At 37.6% G+C, this 20,021-nt stretch overlaps 1 protein-coding gene across 1 annotated transcript in view; it reads left to right on the forward strand.

Annotated features, from left to right (window-relative positions):
- The window catches only part of SLC26A7 (solute carrier family 26 member 7), a 122,451-nt gene that overhangs the window by 33,627 nt on the left and 68,803 nt on the right, over positions 1 to 20,021 (forward strand). The window contains exon 4 of the mRNA XM_073229812.1: positions 11,527 to 11,691. Within this exon, the coding sequence (XP_073085913.1) occupies positions 11,527 to 11,691 (165 nt within the window). The remainder of the gene's footprint in view (positions 1 to 11,526; positions 11,692 to 20,021) is intronic.

Consider the following 20,021-nt stretch of genomic DNA (forward strand, 5'->3'; position numbering starts at 1 on the left):
ATAGTAGTGGAAACAGTGGGCATTTTTGTCTTTTCTTGTGTTTACTCAAAAGGCCATTAGCGTCTCCATTAAGATGGTAGCCTTCAAAACAAAGTGTATATATTTTATCATGTTAAGAAATTTTTTGTTTTGTATTTTGGTGTCTCTAATAGAAATTAGAAAGAATGTTTACTATTACTGCAGGGTGTTTCATGATCTATAGAGATAATCATATTTTTTCCCCTGAAGTCTATTATATGGTATTTAATATTAATAGATTTTCTAATATTGAACCAATCTTAAATTGCTCAAATAAATTCCACTGGTCATGGTGTATTTTATTCTTAAAGTGGTTTTACAATCTGTTTATTAATTTTTTTATTTAGTTCTATTGCATTATTTTTCTTCAGTAGTATTGGACTGTAGTTTTCTTTTTTATGCTGCATTTATCAGATCTAGTTATCAGTGTTTCACTATACATTTTCTAATTTATTAACGTCTTCCTTATAACCTGATAGATGCTCAGTTTCATGAGTGTTTCTTGAGCCCTTGGGGAAACAAGATTTAGTCACTTAATGTATAGCTCTAAGTTCTACCTTAAGGATTATGTTGTTAAGTCTCCAATAGCTTATTCATTTTTGGTCTGTTTGATCTTTCTTGTGCTGAGAATTATGCATTTGTTACTGTAGACTGCTTTCACCAGAAAAAAGACTGCCTTGTAGTGGTTTGATTGCCTTTTAGGTAAACTGTATATTTGTGTGTCATAAACATAAATTAATTAAAATATTTCTCATTCATTTTCATTCAGGCAAAAGAAATTATTTCTCTCTTACCATTCTTTTATATTGCTTTTATATAAAAGTATGAAGTGCACTTATGTACAACAGTATAATGTAGTATGATAGGTTTCTATGTAGTAGATTAGATTATGGACCCTTTAAAAACAGCTTTATTGAGGTATAATTGCGACACATAAATTCCACATAATTAGAATGCACAATTTGGTAAGTTTGAACGTACGCGTATAGCCATGAAATCACCACAGTCAAGATAGTGAAAATATCTGTCACTCCCCTAAAGTTATCCTTGCCACTTGGCCTTCTCACTCCATTAGGACCTCCACCTCCCATCAGCCGTTAACTACCATAGATTAGTTTGCATTTTGTAGAGTTTTATAAAAATGTCTTCACTGTACTATTTTTCATCTGGTGTATTTCCCTTTGCACAATTGTTATTGGGGTTTTCTAGTTTTGTTGTTATGGTTTTGTAACATAGTAGGCACTCCTGTCATTAGAATTCATGCAGTATCTGACTGTGACTGAACTGTCTGATCAGGGAATCTTTTTGTTTCCATTTCTACCATCTATTACTAAGATATATTAAGTGTCTTGTTTGGTAATGAAAATCTTTCTGGCATAACTGACATAATCTTGTGCTATTGGTGTTACTTTTTGAAAAAATTAAAAAGGAAAAATTTTCTGGCCCAAGAACAGTAGCAGCCAAGAGATGAATTGCTTGCTCACTCACAGCAGTGAGGTGTGAATTTCAAAGTAAGGCGGAAGCCAGTATCAGTAAGCATTTCTGTTGGGGAAACAACACTCAATAAAAGTTAAAGCACTTTTAAAACCATTGTTCTATTCTCCTTGTAATTTTTATTATTCTCCATGTTGGGCATTTTGCCCAGTCCTTTTTCCAAAAACTGAGAGGGGTCTGGGATTGTCCCCTGCCCATTTACCACTGGAAGCTTTCCCAAGCTCTACTTTTCTGAAGCAACCACAAAACAAGATTTCTGCCCTGCAGGCCATGGAGATACAGAGCTCCTTTGTTTGAGAGTTGCACAAGCATTGGGTGACACAGGTTGGGTTGTTTCGTGACAGAGCTTTGTTTTATTATACTGGTGCATTCTGGAAACAAATAGTCTTATGTCTTCAAGCATGATAAAGACCAACCACAGACCCACATAGGACATGCTCCATTTACTTTTGGTTTTGTTCTAAACTTTTTTTGGGGTGTGTTAATAATGGGATCAGAATATAGAAAGGATTTAAGATGTAAACTAGTTTAACCTGCCTATCAACACATCATACTTACTCTTTCCACAAAAATCATTGACTTCATTTTTTGTAATCCATGGGGAGGAAAATCTAAAATCTCTTTTGATGATGTTTCACTATTTCACAACCATTAGTCAGGAAGTCATTATTCTGTTTAATCTAAATCATTCCAGCTGTGTTTGTACCTGGCAAAGCAAAGAAGCAATATACTTAATAAGATGAGAATTATTCATATCTTTAAAATTATAAAAATGAAAATGCCTCACATTAAAAACAATAATAATATTTATTATTCTACTATATGCCAGGCTCTAAGCTTACTGTATGCATTCATACATTCAATCCTCATCAACATTTTATGAAATAAGTAATATTATTTTTCCGGTTAGACAGATGAAGACACTGAAAGGTAAAGTGACTTATTTAGTATTAACAATTAGGAATTGGCAGAGTAGGAGTTGAATTCCAATATATAGTCTCTTACTTGCCATGCTATACGGCTGTCTAAACTAATACTGAAAAAGGAAGCAAGGAAATTCGATCTAACTGCCTCTAGGGCCAGGCACTGTGCTAGTTCTTTCGCACATTTTACCTCATTAGGAGCAGTAGCCTATGCGATAGGCATGACTTGAGTGGTGGGCAATGGCCTTTGCTGTACAATGGTGTGCCTGCCATTCTTGAGGCCTTCAAGGTCCTTTCCCACACCCCTCATAGGTTGTCATTTGTATGTCCTTCAAGGCTCAGCTTAAATATAATAATCTCAGAGAAACCTTCTCTGATAGCTTTGAACAAGGTTATAAGTGACTCTCCCTACTTCCTCCCATAATACATTGTACATGACTTACATTAACTTCTCAATCTACCAGGAAATATTTTCCAACATATTTGTTTCCTTTTCTGGACTGTGTGTCTTGATAGAACAGAGACTGTTTACCTCTATAATTCTAGCAACTGGTACTTAATAAATGTGAGTTGAATAACTTGAATAGGAAAAAGGTCAATTAAATGTTAGTAGTATCACTATGTTAAATAACCAAAATTAAATTGAGGTTTTTTTTTTTAACCTTTTCTGATTTACTGTTTTCTCCTTCCATCCCCCACCAGAAGACAGAGAATGTGTCTATGTCTGTTTAAATTATTACACAGATCTTAATGAAACAGGAGGAAGAAGATGTATTATAATTTCCTAATTTGGTCATGGATTGTGTCAGATCAATCCAGCTCAAATCTCAGGAACTAGTCAGTGAAGTCTCCCATGTCTTCCCACAACTATCTCCTACCCACCATTTGATGAAAAATAAAAATATAACCACTCCTACAACTTCCCACTCCCCTATGTCCTTTAATAAAACTGTGCTCCAGTCATCCCAGTTTATAATTTTGCTGTTTTCTTTAGCTGGGCAGAAAGGAAGGCAGAAGAGTCAAATTGTTGTCCATCCCTAGCAGTTCTGATTCTCACCACATCTTGCATTAGAGGCTATTTTTTCTAGAAAATTCTGAGAACTGAAAAGATTATGATGCCCTTTCAACCTTGAAATTTCAAATTAAAATAGTTTTTATGCCCAGGGAATTTATGATACATCCCACAATAAAAAAGTAAAATAAAAAATAAATTGTGTTTGCTCCCTAAGCATATGATCAGTGTGCCCCCTGGATAATCCAATGCTTGGCTCATCTCTGTTCTCCATCCCTGTGGAGTCCAGTTTAGGTGCTTTTGTTCTTTTTCCTTTAGCTACTCCTCTTATACTAACCCTTCAAATGGCCACTTGATCCACATTCTATCATCAGATTAAGCCTACCAAAGCACAGCTCTGAGTTTTGAGCCAGTGTGCATCATACTTCCTGGCAGAATTAGGTGTTTAATAAATGTATGGAAGAGTGACATCATGCAACTCCCTTTCACAACTTTTAAGGTGCTTCATGTTCTGACTTCAAATGTCTTGCTTTATTTTCTGTTACTCCCTTTTGGCTAGTTTTGCTCCTTCTAAACTAGCAACTCCATGTCCTCTGAACATGTCCCATATGGTCTTGCTTTATACTCATATTCTTCCCTCTTTTTAGAATGCTTTCTATAACCTCTCTCTCTTGGATTCATCAAATGTTAAGGCACAGTTTTACCCCTAGCCAGCAGTATTCCCTTCTCCCTCTGAAGTCTAGTTCTCTCTTTTTTATGTGTGCACACTTGTCTTGGTGTGGATGCTCTGAAACCCTGCTGTCCGGAGCTCCTCCTAGAGTCCCTTTTTACCTCTGTGCCCATGTGTGCAGAATTCAGGACCTTGTCATGCACAGCACACACACTGGGGTGAGATGTAGATTTACCTGAAGATTCTGTGGGAGAGGTGGAGAAGGTTTTCTTTTCTTTTCTTAAAACAAACTTTCTGTTTTGGAATAATTTCACATTTGTGGTAAAGTTGCAAAGACAATACACAGAATTGCCACGTACTTGGCCTTCCCATAGTTTACCATATTATTGACAACTTCCTCTAGTACAGTACATTGGTCACAATTAATGAACCAGATTGATGCATTGCTATTAACCGAAGTCCATGTGTTGTATTCAGAGTCCCTTAATGTTTTTGCTAATGTTCTTCTGTTCCAGGATCTCATCTAATACACACACTATATTTAGTTGTCCTGTCTTCCCTTAGGCTCCTCTTAACTGTGCAAATGTCTAAGACTTTTCTTGTTTTTCATGATCTTGACAGTTTTGAGGACTACTGATCAGTATTCTGTAGAATGTCCCTTAATTGGAATTGTCTGATGTTTTTCTCATGACTATACTGGTGTTACGGGTTTTTAGGAGGAAGACCAGAGGGAGAGAGAGAGTGATGCTCTCATCACATCATATTGGAGGAAAGATTGCAACATAACTTATCACTCTTGATGTGAACCTTCATTGTGAGGCTGAACTAGTGTTGGTCAGATCTTCTCAATGTAAAGTTACTCCATTTTCCCCTTTTCCATTGGAAATTTTTTAGAAAGGAGTATTCTTTGGAAGTAAGTCAATAAACACAGCTTACTCTTAGGAAGTGGTTGCTATCTTAAGAAAAGGAATTGGGAGTATATACCTAAATTATTGAAATTATTCTGCACAACAGATTTTCCAGCTCTCCCATATTAAAAATTCATGAATCATTTATATCAGTTTGGACTCAAGGATATTTATTTTACCCTTTAGGTTATGATCCAATATGACTTTGTTTGTTGTTCCTCAGATTGTTCCAGCTCTGGCCATTGGGAGCTCTTTCAGTTGGCTCCTGTGTCCCTCCTTGATATACCCGTATTTATTTATTATTATTATTATTTAGCACTTTATGACACTAAGAGATGGATCCAGGGTCATAGTGTACATTTCTTGCCCCAGGCCTAGAATCAGCCATTTCTCTGAAGAGCCCTGGTATCTTTTATTGGTGAATGGTATTAGAGATCAAGATCTCTAAGATTGCTTCTAGGGCATTTCTCTGACAGTGTAAAGAAATATGTATTTAGTAACCCCTGTATGTAAACATATCTATATTTATTTCTGTATGTATCCATCTTTATATATATTAAACTAAACTTGAGTTTGTACTGATGTGTCCAAATCTAACCCCTTGCCACATTGATTGTTCCGACCTTCTCCCCTTGCTTGTCCCTCACTTAGTCAATAGTGAGAACCCTGGCTGTCACCATCAACCATGCATTTACTTAATTTTTCATTTCCAGTATATATGGATGGCAGTTGCAGAATTGTTAAACCTTGTCCCTGTGGGAAATAACTTGATCAACTAGAGTACAGTGTTTCTTCTTTGCCTTTTGTTTTAGAGACTTTACTCATTTCCAAAGTCACTCATATGAGCACATTTTTTTTTGCTACCACTTTGGTAAAGTTGATGCATACATCTATCCAGTTTGAAAAGTCTATATATTATATATTTAAATGACTCTCTAGAAAAGGCAAAACTTACAGAAATAGTAAGCACAGTAGTGGTTGTCAGTTATATTCTTTGTCATATTCTGCATTCCATTCTGGGTCTCCCAACCTCCAAATGATTTTTTAAAAATGTGCATACAGTAAGGTTCACTCTTGTGCTGTAAAGATCTATGGATTTTTGCAAATGCCTAGTATTGTGTATCTACCGTTAGAGTATCATACAGAATAGTCTTGCCAACCTAAAAAATACCCTGTTTTATCTATTACACACTCTCCAGCTCCCAAGCCCCTGGCAACTACTGATTTGCTTACTGTCTCTGTTAAGTTTGACTTTTTTAGAACGTCAGATAAATGGAATCATGGAGTGTCCTCAGACTGTCTTCATTCACTTACAATATTCATTTAAAATCCATCCATGGCTTGATAGTTCATTCCTTTCTATCACTGAATAGTATGGAGGAAGGTTTTATTCTGAGTTCCACAGCACATAACTTATAGGTATCCACCTGACATTTTTTTCTCTCAAGTCTACTGGTTATGCCGAGGATTTTTCTGCCATATCCATATGCACATTCAGCTGTTCTCTTATTGGCATGAGCAACTTATCTCTCTCCCCCAAACCTGTATGTCATGATCAGTAAAGAACTAAGGGCTCTTAGCATTTTATGCCCCACCTAAGCAGCTCCAGACTTCACCTTCTTAGTAACACCTACACATTACAGTTCTGCATGCTCCTGGTTAACATTCTCCCTCCAACATTGTCATTTCACCTCTCTTTATACCATCGTCAATTATGTTTAAAAGTTTATTCAGCATCTTACTGAGGACTGTGGCCCAAGGCCAGCCCATCAGTGTGTTCTGATAAATTGCTCAAAGCTCTTTTGTTTGGGAACATCTTAAATACTTTTTTTTACAGCAGGGGGTGGGTACAGGGTAGAGGTTTTGTCAATACATTAAAGCAGTGTGATAAATGAACGGACAATGAATATTCTGATGATATCTGTGTACAAGAGGAAGCAACAATTAGTATTGCTATTTATTTTCCTAAAAGATTCTATTAGGGACCCAAGAACAAGACCAGTTTATCTTCTTTAGAGAATTCCAGGCTGGATTTCTGTGGTCAGGGATGAGGGGTGAGGAGCTGTGAGTCTTGTGACATAGGCAAGAATGGCTGCAGGGCATCTGCACCGCACAGCAGGAGCTGACCTGGCTGGCCTGGGGGCTCTACAGCTTGCATAGTCCTTTTCCTGTGGGACCACTGTGGGGAACCACAACATTTAATTTTATTTTGCACCATCTTTTAAAGTCTTTATCTGTGCATTCTGTGACAGTGCTGTACCTATCCCCTAGTGGGTACTCAGTAAATTATTTATGGAACAGAAAAATAGTATAAGAGCCAGATTGCAAGCAAATGCATGCTGTATTCCATCCACTGGGGTAGTACAGTTGTTTGCTATGCACTCTTTTTCTTTTTTCATTATTTGAAGGCCACTTGCAAAAAATGACCTGAAATCTGAGATACATTTAATTTATATAGAACACATGGTGTTTATAGAAGCATTACCAAATAGTATCATGCTCATGAACTTTGATGATGTGTGTCAGAGGTTTTCAGCATTAGCCCAGAACATCAGCATTTCTACAAACAGCTGAAAAATATTGTATAAAATTAATTTTCTTATATACTTTTGCATGGCCAAGTTTTGGGAGTTGGCTAGCCAGATTAGAATTATAACATCCATGTTATTAGTAAAGGAGCTGATGTGGCTGTTTATTAAGTCATTCGCTTAAAAAAAATCCTTAACATTGGTATAAAATTTAAATACTGGACCTCCAAGTGTTGCTGAACCACCACATCCAGATACCCATGCTCAGTTTGTGCAGTAAGCCAATCTCTGAGTTACTGGGTTTGAAGCAGAAAAAGCCTTATTATAAGAAGGGAAGTCCAACAAGAAGGCAGTGTTTTTCCCCCAAAAGGGACCTTGGGACCTATCCCAAATCTGCCTTACCCGATCTGTCTGCGGAACGGGTTGTATACTATTGGCAAAGGAACATGATGGAGTAGGGCAGAAACTGGAAGGGCCTTAACAGCTGAGAATGATGCACCAATTTCATTTTCCTGGTGCTGCCTGAGGGGTCTTGGAGTGGTTCAAGTTGACTCCACATCTGAATCAGCTCTGCAGCATAGATGTTATCAACCAACATCCCCCCCTGTCCTGTGACCAGCTTCAGGGAAGAGGACAAACGACAAGACAAGGATCCTTGCAAAGCTGTGCAGTGGTGAGGTTACTATGAAGCAAGAGCCTAGTGAAGGCATAAGCAAATAAAGAAATATGTGTCCGGGATCATAAGCAAAATATTCTAGAAGGACCTTCATTTCACTTACTTAAGTTCCAAGATAATCTGGAAAACCACAGGCACATCTGTGGGCACCTGTGGTACACAGTTACTGCTGCTTTTGAGCTGTGTTCATCAACCTCTGTATGGCAGATCCCTAATTTTAATGTGAATCATTGTTGAAATTTGGATGGTGGAAAAAAGGGAGTTCTTAAATTCCACTTTCTTCTCTTTCTCCTCCTCCTCCTCTCCCTTTCCCTTCTTGAAATACCTGTGATTGTCTTGGTTATGAACAGGTTGTCATCCGGAAGGGAGTAGTTTCTCTTATGCAAAATCTCACGTTTGCAGTCACCCTTCACAAGCCCAATCAGAAATGAGGTCTTAAGGGCTTATTGACCTTTCAGAGTTCTCCATTTTAGGGATTTGTCCCTTGCTGGGAAGATGTTTTTTAAAGCAAAAAAATATATATACAAGTAGAATATTACAAAAATAATTTGAGTGTAGATAGGTTTTAAAGGAGGATACCCCACCTCTTTTGGTTTCTGTTATAAGACCGGTCCCCATATTTCCAGCATTTGAAATGGCCAAACTCTTTGCACACCGTGTGATTTTCTTGGCCTCTTCCATTGGTAACACTCAGACTGTGGAAACAAGGAGGCTGCTCCTGAAAGACACAAGTTAGCTGGAAATGGTCAGTGAACACTTCCGGTTAGGCGACCTTTGTTTTTCAGGCATAACAAATCGTTAATGCCTCTAAGTAGATGCTGGAATTTAGGAAACAAATAAGAAACAGAAGGTAAAATTATGATGGTCTATAAAAGGCCTACCAAAAGAGTTTGCTTCTTGAAATAAATGAAGACACAATTTCTTGACATACAGATGAGAACCCTCCAACATTCCATGTATTTATAAAATTCCATATATGCAAAAAAAGTTTCACTGTTTCAAAGATTTGGATTGCTTACATGTTATATTTAGCAGAAATGAAAATCCAGCTCTCTGGTGTTCATCTTATTCCAATAATAAGCTAATTTCATCCTCATGGCCTAGAAGAATTAATGTCATAAATTGGAATTAACTTATTAGTAGAGAGATGCTTGGGAGAAATTGGTTCAATGTTTTTCTAAACTGTGTTTTCAGGATAAAAATCAACAGACTGTGAGTCAAGAGCTGCCAAGAAGATCAGTATGTTCCACTTGTACCTACACCATTGATTGATTGGGTATTTCCCTTAGGACATTTCTACTTTGACAAACCGTAGTTTCTGAAAATACGTTAGTAGCCTATGTTGCTACTTTGTCTTCCTGTGTTGGCTTAAACAGATTGCCTGATTTCTACATTGGTGACCCATATTATTTTCTATATTACATATTGAACAAAAGGGGGCTACTAAATTGCAAACAATTGAAATACATTTCTTTCTGCACTGATAAATTCTTACAAGTTTTCCAGAGTTGGGAAATGTGGTATGGTCCTTTGTCCACTTTAAAAACTGTGGCTGGTTTTTCACACTAGATACGTACATATGACACTTGATGATGTCCCTGGCACATCACATATATTGCACATAAAACTCTTTCATATATTAACATTCACTTACAACAGTTCTAACAGGATAGGTAATGATTTATAGATGATGGTGAAACCCAGAAGACTTCAATAGGCTTTCTGTTGAACCTATTTTGTAGTCACAATGCCAGGACATGGTGGAGCCAGGATTAAAATTTAGGTTTTCAGATTTGAGCCCAGGCTCCACTCTAATACAAGTTCAAATCATTGTTGCTTTTAGCCAAGGGGTTTTGCAATAGAAGTGATACATTTTGCTATTTATGCTCTGATGGTACCAGATAGCACTTTATGCTTCTCATATTCATCACTGTGACCTCTTGATAAAAGGAGATCTCACTGTTATTCTTTCCTCTGATGTTTTTAATAATTAATCATTTTTCCCAACAAGAATTTTAAGAGGTGACATAAATATTATAACTAACACATTGAGGGGATATATCAATGTGACCCACTTTGTGTCCCTTTTCTAGTGTGGATATTCATGAATATAAAGAAAAAGAGTAAGTTTTATTTTTTGCAATTTCTATGATTGAGGTCACAGTTGTATTTAGTCAAAGAGTAGGCCATCTCCTAAAAGCTCTTTCTCTGGCAAAGGATGAACACTAATCATTGTGTTAACAGCAACAGAGGGGAGTTTTGATTCTTCCTGCCATCTTTTGCCCAATAGAGCTCAATGCACAGCTTCTGCTCAAAGTTGATGATTCTCTCTGGTCATGAAATGGTTTTTCAATAGGGCATGATGGTAGGAGTACCAAGGAAACGTTTAAGGACATTTTTTTTTTCTACTGACTCCTGGGTGTCTTAAGACACACCCTTTTGATCTATCTCTGTCTTTTGCTCTTCTCTACATAGAAATAAGTCTTGATATCTGCCTGTTCATATTGGCTCATGTAGCTGCTTGGAAGAGTATCTAGACAAAGCACTGTGTATCTCGCTATGAGAACCTGGGAAGAAATGTTTTTCTCTCTCGCTGCTTTTGAGGTTTTAAGTCTACTGGATATAAAGTAGTGAATCATGCCATGCCCTTTTGATTCTTGATCTTGTTGCAAAGAACAATGCCAGAATGGATGCAAAAAAAGTGGTTGAGCTTTAAGAGTTTATTTGGAGAATGAGAGCTTAAAAGGAAAGTAAGAGTACATACTCAAAAGTTGGGTATGGACAGACCCAAATGGGAATGGTGCTGAGGAAACAATAAGGAGCCTTGTTATATAAAAAGAGATGAATATTCATTAAGTAGGATAGGTTTCAAAAAGAACAGGTGGAATTTTTTAATGTTGGGGCTTGTTCCACCCCCACATCAGGTAGGGGAGTTCTGGGCTCTTTGTTTCTCATTGAAACTGTCATGGCATGGGGAGGCATGATTTTCACAATGTTAATGAGTGCATCATGTATTTTGGGGTGAAGTTTGGGTCAATTTGTCCATGTTGGAATCAGCCAGTTTTAGATGGTCTCTTATCTCTACCCTCACTCCCCACATCCCTGGAGAACAGCTTACACAGAATGTGTAGATTGTAGGCGTCAGCTGATACAAACAGCAGCCAAAGTCCCCCTCCCCTCCCGTACTCATGTCTGGCTCTCTATCTACTCTATGTCTGTGTTAAAAGAAAAAGAAGATGTGTCAGATATTAACTGTTCTAGAATCATGGGAAATTTCATTTTCCTTTGTCCCCTTAGGTGGCCATGTTCATGCTGCAGCTGGGCAGTGCCACATTCCTGCTTACAGAGCCTGTAATCAGCGCCATGACAACTGGGGCGGCCACCCACGTTGTGACTTCACAAGTCAAGTATCTCTTGGGGATGAAAATGCCATATATATCTGGACCACTTGGGTTTTTTTACGTGAGTTTTCCATATGTCTTTGTTCTTATATTTTGGGTGTGTGTTCACTAAGTAGAATTTAATTAATTACAATGCTGAGATGTTTCCATATTAAAGCAACTTGGGTTGAATACAATCTTACAGAATATTTTAAATGTGATTTAGGATATGAAACCAGTTTAACAAATATCTACTAATTTTGGAAGTAATTCTTATAATGAACAATTGAATATGATTTAACTTAGGGGTATTATTAGAATTAAAAACTTGAATTTTTATGTGAGCAAGATACATTGCCAACTTCTAATAGAAGCCATCTATTGGATGGTGGCCCAGTTTAACAAGAGCATACTCTACCACATTCTTTCAGTATTGTGAATCCTAGTATGGATCTAATGACAGGCCTGGTCAAAGTTGGTTGCTGGAGCCCCAGTAATAAACCATCAGTTTTTAAAAGCTGCTTAAACCTGAGGAAAGAACATGTTGGTCATGGGGATGGTAGTGCAGCATGGAGAATATAGCCAATGGTTCTGTAACATCTTCCTATGTTGACAGATAGGAACTGCACTAGTGGGGGTGAGACTTTAATTAGGTATGTAGCTGTTGAACCACTGTGCTGTGTACTTGAAACTGATATAAGATTGTATATCAACTGTATTTCAATAAGGCCAGTTGTATCTTACTATCCCATTAATACTCTGTTTCTCTTGAAGTTGACGTAATGTCTGTGACTGCTCGGGAAGACATATCCTATTGGAGTTTTACAAGAAAATGAATGTTTTGTTAATGAACTTGAGGGAAACCAAACTTTATTTTACTTAATTTTATGTAGTAGAGGAGGGAAAAATCTTTTCCTTCTACCCTTCTAGGTTCTCAGCCTTGGCCCTGTAACAAAAATCAGATTAACAAAAGAAAAACAAGCAAGTTTATACATATGTCTATCTCATGTGTACATGGAGAAACTCAGGAAGTAACTCACACATGGTGGCTAGAATGTGGGTTTAAATACTGTCTTCACGTAAAACAAAGGAAGAAATGTGTGGGGGAGGCAAGTTATAGAAGGTGACAAGGGAAAATCCAGTAAACAAGGGTAAGGCTTGTTATGCAGATTTAAGTTGGTACCTTGCCCACTGGTCACAGTCTCTTGTGATTTAGTCATTATTTTCTTCCTGGTAGTAAGAGGGAGACTCCTTACAAATTGAGATTTTCTTTATAAATGTAAGCCCCCCTTACAAAAGGGTAATTTATAGTCTGTTTTCAGTTCCTTCCTTGTGTCTGCTATTTCTCAAAATATGATCAAGATAATCCTTATGTCAAAGAGGCATATTTTGGGCTGGCATATTCTGATTTCCTACAATGTAATGCTTTATACTAAGTAGCATTAATGTTTTATAAAGAGAGTATTCACATCTTGAATTTTCTTGATCTTAGTGGCTGAATAGTAGCTTAAAATAGGGAAGTACAAAAATTTATTAATCTAACCCCTGATATTGGGTTGGTTGTGGTGTTTCACTATTATACACGACCTCACGAGGATCCTTGTTATTTGTATGTTATTATCTAAATTACTAATTATTTCATTAAGATAAATTCCTAGTAATGGAATTACTGAATCCAAAATGAGATAGAGCAGGGACATGCAACAAGCATCATTATTAAATTTTCCTGCCTATGACAAAAAAATGCTGAGTTATAAATAGTATATTACGAACAGAAGGGACTCCACCTTAAGACTAAGATTCCATTTTTTTTTTATTGAGAGGGCATCTCTCATATTTATTAATCAAATGGTTGTTAACAACAATAAAATTCTGTATAGGGGACTCAATGCACAATCATTAATCAACCCCAAGCCTAATTCTCGTCAGTCTCCAATCTTCTGAAGCATAATGAACGAGTTCTTACATGGTGAACAAATTCTTACATAGGGAATAAGTTCTTACATGGTGAACAGTGCAAGGGCAGTCACCACAGAAACTTTCAGTTTTGATCACGCATTATGAACTATAAACAATCAGGTCAAATATGAATATTCGTTTGATTTTTACACTTGATTTATATGTGAATCCCACATTTCTCCCTTATTATTACTATTATTATTTTTAATAAAATGCTGAAGCGGTAGGTAGATGCAAGATAAAGGTAGAAAACATAGTTTAGTGCTGTAAGATGGCAAATGTAGATGATCAGGTGTGTGCCTATAGACTAAGTATTAATCCAAGCTAGACAAGGGCAACAAAACATCCACGGATGCAGAAGATTTCTTTCAAAACAGGGGGGGTGAGGTTCTAAGCCTCACCTCTGTTGATCCCCAATTTCTCACCTGATGGCCCCCCTGTGACTGTGCCTATCTTAGGTTGTTCCTCCCTTGAGGAATCTTACCCGTCTCTGGCTAACCAGTTGTCTTCCGGGGCCATACAGGGAAATGTAAAGTTGGTAAGTGAGAGAGAAGCAATATTGTTTGAAAAGGTTAGCTTTTTACTTCTTTGAAGATTTATGCCCTGTGGCTTTTATGCCCAGCATTTGTCTTGAGGTATCTTTACCACTTGGAAGAATTATGATACTCTGTAATTTCGATATGAGGCACAAATTCTACTTAGGGTTGTAATTAGGAAGGAAGAAGAAAAGCTATAGAAGTAGCAGATGAAAGAAAACATGGGAAGATTGGTTATTTCTTTGACATATCTTCTTGTAGAGTAACATAAGCATGTATAGGTTTTAAACTACTAATTAAATTGTGCACACACATTAACATAATAGGAATACAGCTACATAACCAAAGCAGACCTACAATTACCAGCTATCTCCAGTGAAACCAAGAAAACCAGTTAGGCACCCTAGGCATTTGTGAAAACCTATCAATGATATGATGGATATTGTCTAACTGAATTTGAATAGTTTGAGAAAAATCAGACAAATTAAAACAACACATTCCTGGGAACTGTTCACATCCCATATGTTCTCTTAACAGTAGATAGTCTGTAGTCGCAAGATTTTGGAGCGCTGCAACTTGCACTTCTCCTAATTTTTGGTTGAGTTCCGGCAGTATAGATCCAGTCAAATTTGTTGTTTTACACTGTATGCACAGGCCAGCTTAGATATCTCCTTCTTCATTCCAATGGCAAGTCCAGGAACTGGTGGGATGAATGCAGCTACAACTGCAACAGTGCCAGGATCTTTGTTGAAGTTTTTTGATGATCATCTTCTGGAATGACTCTTCCAGAGAATGTTGATGTTGGAAGTTCTTCTTCATATCGTATCTTAATTCATTTTCTGGGTAGCCAAATTAGGCTTTGATCCTCTGTATAAACACAAACAAACTCTTTGCCCACACTTTGATATGCCCTTTATATCATCGTGAAGAACTTATTGGAGATCACCACACAGGAACTGCTTTTTTTGTTGTTTTTTTAAGAGAAAGGAATACTATCAGAAAAATGTACTTCCATAGCTGATCATCTGACACCCTTTAAATGATCAAAATTAAGGATATTTAAAGCATGCATTAATCATTGATTTACAGTTAGTTTTATCCTATCAGGGAGTAATCGCCCCTTTCTTTCTTTTTTTTTTTTTTGTTACCATTAATCTACAGTTACATGAAGAATATTATGTTTACTAGGCTCTCCCCTATACCAGGTTCCCCCCACAAACCCCTTTACAGTCACTGTCCATCAGCATAGCAAAATGTTGTAGAATCACTACTTGTCTTCTCTGTGTTGCACAGCCCTCCCCTTTCTCCCACCCCCCCATTATGCATGCTAATCATAATACCCCCTTTCTTCTTCACCCCCCTTATCCCTCACTACCCACCTCTCCTCCCCAGTCCCTTTCCCTTTGGTAACTGTTAGTCCATTCTTGGGTTCTGTGATTCTGCTGCTGTTTCATTCCTTCAGTTTTTCCTTTGTTCTTATACTCCACAGATGAGTGAAATCATTTGGTATTTCTCTTTCTCCACTTGGCTTATTTCACTGAGAATAATACCCTCTAGCTCCATCCATGTTGTTGCAAATGGTAGGATTTGTTTTCTTCTTATGGCTGAGTAGTATTCCATTGTGTATATGTATGTACCACATCTTCTTTATCCATTCATCTACTGATGGACACTTAGGTTGCTTCCAATTCTTAGCTATTGTAAATAGTGCTGCGATAAACATAGGGGTGCACCTGTCTTTTTCAAACTTGAGTGCTGCATTCTAAGATTCCATTTTAAAAACGAGGGAGTTAGGAGGTAAGATTCCTAACATATTTTATGGAAATCAGCCAATAAGACAACAATGAGTCAATCTTAAGACAAAGCAAGCAGTCCTAAATGGTATGTTTCCACTACTTGAGGGAAACCACTATCTTGGGGAAGAACAGGATCAATAAATTCCTGTGTTAAGTTTATCTTACAGAATAACTAGAGGACTGAGTATGGATAATGACATAATGTCTCTCACTGGAGACAGACATCACATGTCAAGCTTACACTCGCCCCTGGCCCTTTGCCCCATCCTTGAAATCTTTAAATGACAGAATTCTAAGCTTTAAGTATGCCTCCTTTCGGAGGTTGACTGCACTTCTTTTTCTTTGAATGTGTACTTTGCCTTAAATAAAGACTTCTTTATGCTCAACTTACTGCATTTTGTCTCTATGCATTTCCAAGCCCCTTGGGGGGTTAGCATTTAACTTTCTAGACTTAAGCACTAGTCTTCACTCTCTGTATTCTACTTAAGACACTTGGGGAAAAGCTACTAAGATCTCTGATTTGGATTTGCAAGTTTCCATTGCCTAAGTGACTGGGATAGGACTGCAACTGTATGCTCATGGTGTTTAGTAGCCTGCCTGAAGATCTCCTTTCTTTGCCTTTGAAAAGTTTTCAGAACATAATCTCATTCCATCCAGTGCTCAATGGTTTCCCCAAATCCTGGAGTGGTAAGGGCTGATTTCCCACACCATGCAGATGCAAGTGGATACTGGCTGTCATGTGACCCTGGCTTCAGGAGTTGGCAAGGGATCTGCCCTATGCTGAGGAAGAGTTCAGTGAATTTCCCTTTCCTCCCTCTGTCCTTCTTTGCTGTCTGTTGCCTGCATAGCTGCTGCCATTCACTGCTACTCTCAAATCAATGAATTTCTTTCTTACTTACACTTGTCTGACCTGTTTGAGAATTCTTTCTCAATCAGTCAAGAACCATCTCCTGTCCAGGCTGAGGTTTCACCTACTGCTCAGGAAGAGACCTCGCCAAAGGCAGCTGCCCGACAACAAGAACTTTTCCAATCTGAAAAGTTGTACCAATTAATATTTTACCCTCACTTTATCATTGTCAACTCTGATTATTGCTATTTTTTAAATTTACCATTTTGACATGTGAAAAATTGTATCACTTGTCTGTTTAAATGTATGTTTCTTTTATTAATTGGTAAAGTAGTTAATATAGTAATTAGCTACATAGAGCTGGAAGCTGGTTCTGAATTTTTGTTATTTAGGTAACATCCTGCTCAATGACTCATTCATATTACAAGAAAGCTTAAAGCTAAATAACAACACTGGCACTGGGCCTGGAAGCAATATAATTGTAAGCTCCAGATCAAACAAAAGCAGACCTGAGTAGCTGTAAGCTGTTAGATGACTGGACAATTTGAGACTTTAGGTGACCCCAGGTCTGCACAACAGAACCAAATCAGTGCTAGATTCCGCCTTGACCTCCTGCCTGGGGATGGCATGCTCATCTGTGCAGGCCCCATGTGAGGAAATGTGAGCAGGTCACAAATTGGCCTTTCAGTCATACTCACATGCACAAATGATCATCCCTCTTTTCACTAGCTGTGCTAAAAGAAGCTGATATGACAACAACATTTAGTCTTTCAGCTTATTTCTTTGGTGGCCATGTTCATAAAGAGCTACAAAATGAAGTGTTTAATGTATGATTTCTTTTTTCATTTTGTTTTCTTGTGAGGTAAACTGAAAGCTACTTTATCTTTGCCTTGTAGGTCAAACACTATGTGGCTCTTGGGGAGTCCATTGTAAGGACCTTACACTGAATGGAATTAGATTTAGAAATACTTTTTGACAACCCACTTTAGTTCACTTTCTGTTTATTTATTTATTTATTTTTATTTTGGTATCATTAATCTGCAATTACATGATGAACATTATGCTTACTAGACTCCCCCATTACCAAGTCCCCCCCACATACCCCATTACAGTCACTGTCCATCAGCATAGTAAGATGCTATAGAATCACTACTTGTCTTCTCTGTGTTGTACAACCCTCCCTGTGCCCCGCCCCTGGCCACATTATGTCTGCTAATAGTAATGCCCCTTTTTCTTTTTTTTCCCTTATCACTCCCTTCCCACTCAACCTCCCCAGTTCCTTTCCCTTTGGTAACTGTTAGTCCATTCTTGGGTTCTGTGAGTCTGCTACTGTTTTGCTCCTTCAGTTTTTTTCTTTGTTCTTATACTCCACAGATGAGTGAATCATTTGATACTTGTCTTTTTCTGCCTCACTTATTTCACTGAGCATAATACCCTCTAGCCCCATCCATGTTGTTGCAAATGGTAGGATTTGTTTTCTTCTTATGGCTGAATAATATTCCATGGTGTATATGTACCACATCTTCTTTATCCATTCATCTACTGATGGACACTTAGGTTGCTTCCATTTCTTGGCTATTGTAAATAGTGCTGTGAGAAACATAGGGGTGCATATGTCTTTTATCAAACTGGGCTGCTGCATTCTTAGGGTAAATTCCCAGAAGTGGAATTCCTGGGTCAAGTGGTATTTCTATTTTTAGTTTTTTGAGGAACCTCCATACTGCTTTCCACAATGGTTGAACTAATTTACATTCCCACCAGCAGTGTAGGAGGGTTCCCCTTTCTCCACAACCTCGCCAACATTTGTTGTTGTTTTTCTTTTGGATGGTGGCCATCCTTACTGGTGTGAGGTGATATTTGCAATTCTCTGATGATTAGCAATGTGGAGCATCTTTTCATGTGTCTGTTTGCCATTTGAATTTCTTCTTTGGAGAAGTGTCTGTTCAGACCCTGTGCCCATATTTTAATTGGATTATTTGCTTTTAGTTTGTGGAGGTGCATGAGCTCTTTATATATTTTGGATGTCAACCCTTTATCGGATCTGTCATTTATGAATATATTCTCCCATACTTCAGGATACCTTTTTTTCTATTGGTGGTATCCTTTGCTGTACAGAAGCTTTTCAGCTTGATATAGGCCCACTTGTTCATTTTTGCTTTTGTTTCACTTGCCCAGGGAGATATATTCATGAAGAAGTTGTTCATGTTTATGTCCAAGAGATTTTTGCCTATGTTTTTTCCTAAGAGTTTTATGGTTTCATGACTTATATTCAGGTCTTTGATCCATTTCTAATTTACTTTTGTGTATGGGGTTAGGCAGTGATCCAGTTTGATTCTCTTACATGTAGCTGTCCAGTTTTGCCAACACCAGCTGTTGAAGAGGCGGTCATTTCCCCATCATATGTCCATAGCTTCTTTATCATATATTAATTGACCATATATGTTTGGGTTAATATCTGGACTTTCTATTCTGTTCCACTGGTCTGTGGGCCTGTTCTTGTGCCAGTACCAAATTGTCTTGATTACTGTGGCTTTGTAGTAGAACTTGAAGTTGGGAAGCGAGATCCCCCCCCACTTTATTCTTCCTTCTCAGGATTGCTTTGGCTATTCAGGGTCTTTTGTGGTTCCAAATAAATTTTAGTACTATTTGTTCCAGTTTGTTGAAGAATGCTGTTGGTATTTTGATAGGGGTTGCATTGAATCTGTTGATTGCTTTAGGCAGAATGGCCATTTTGACAATATTAATTCTTCCTAGCCAAGAGCATGGGATGAGTTTCCATTTGTTAGTGCCCTCTTTAATTTCTCTTAAGAGTGTCTTATAGTTTTCAGGGTATAGGTCTTTCACTTCCTTGGTTAGGTTTATTCCTAGATATTTTATTCTTTTTGATGCAATTGTGAATGGAATTGTTTTCCTGATTTCTCTTTCTGCTAGTTCACTGTTAGTGTGTAGGAAAGCAACAGATTTCTGTGTATTAATTTTGTATGCTATAGATGGCCCACTTTAAAATCACAATATTCAGTTGGTGGAAATGGCTATGCTTTGTGTTAAAGGAACATGAAGAAAACTTGTTCCTGCTTCTCAGTGTCACAGAGCCCTGTACTGCTAGGCTGCTAGGTTGCAATGGTGCTTTGGTTCTTTGCCAGGTGTCAAAATGCATGCTGATAATTCAATGTCAAAAACTGTAATCTGAGCATTAGATTAAGAAATGAATTTGGCATCATACACAGGTTATACTGGGACATTTGGAGTGAGCATTGGTGTAGTTAGAAAAAGA

The sequence above is a fragment of the Manis javanica genome, chromosome 2 (assembly GCF_040802235.1).
Source record: "Manis javanica isolate MJ-LG chromosome 2, MJ_LKY, whole genome shotgun sequence".
NCBI classification, from domain to species: domain Eukaryota; kingdom Metazoa; phylum Chordata; class Mammalia; order Pholidota; family Manidae; genus Manis; species Manis javanica.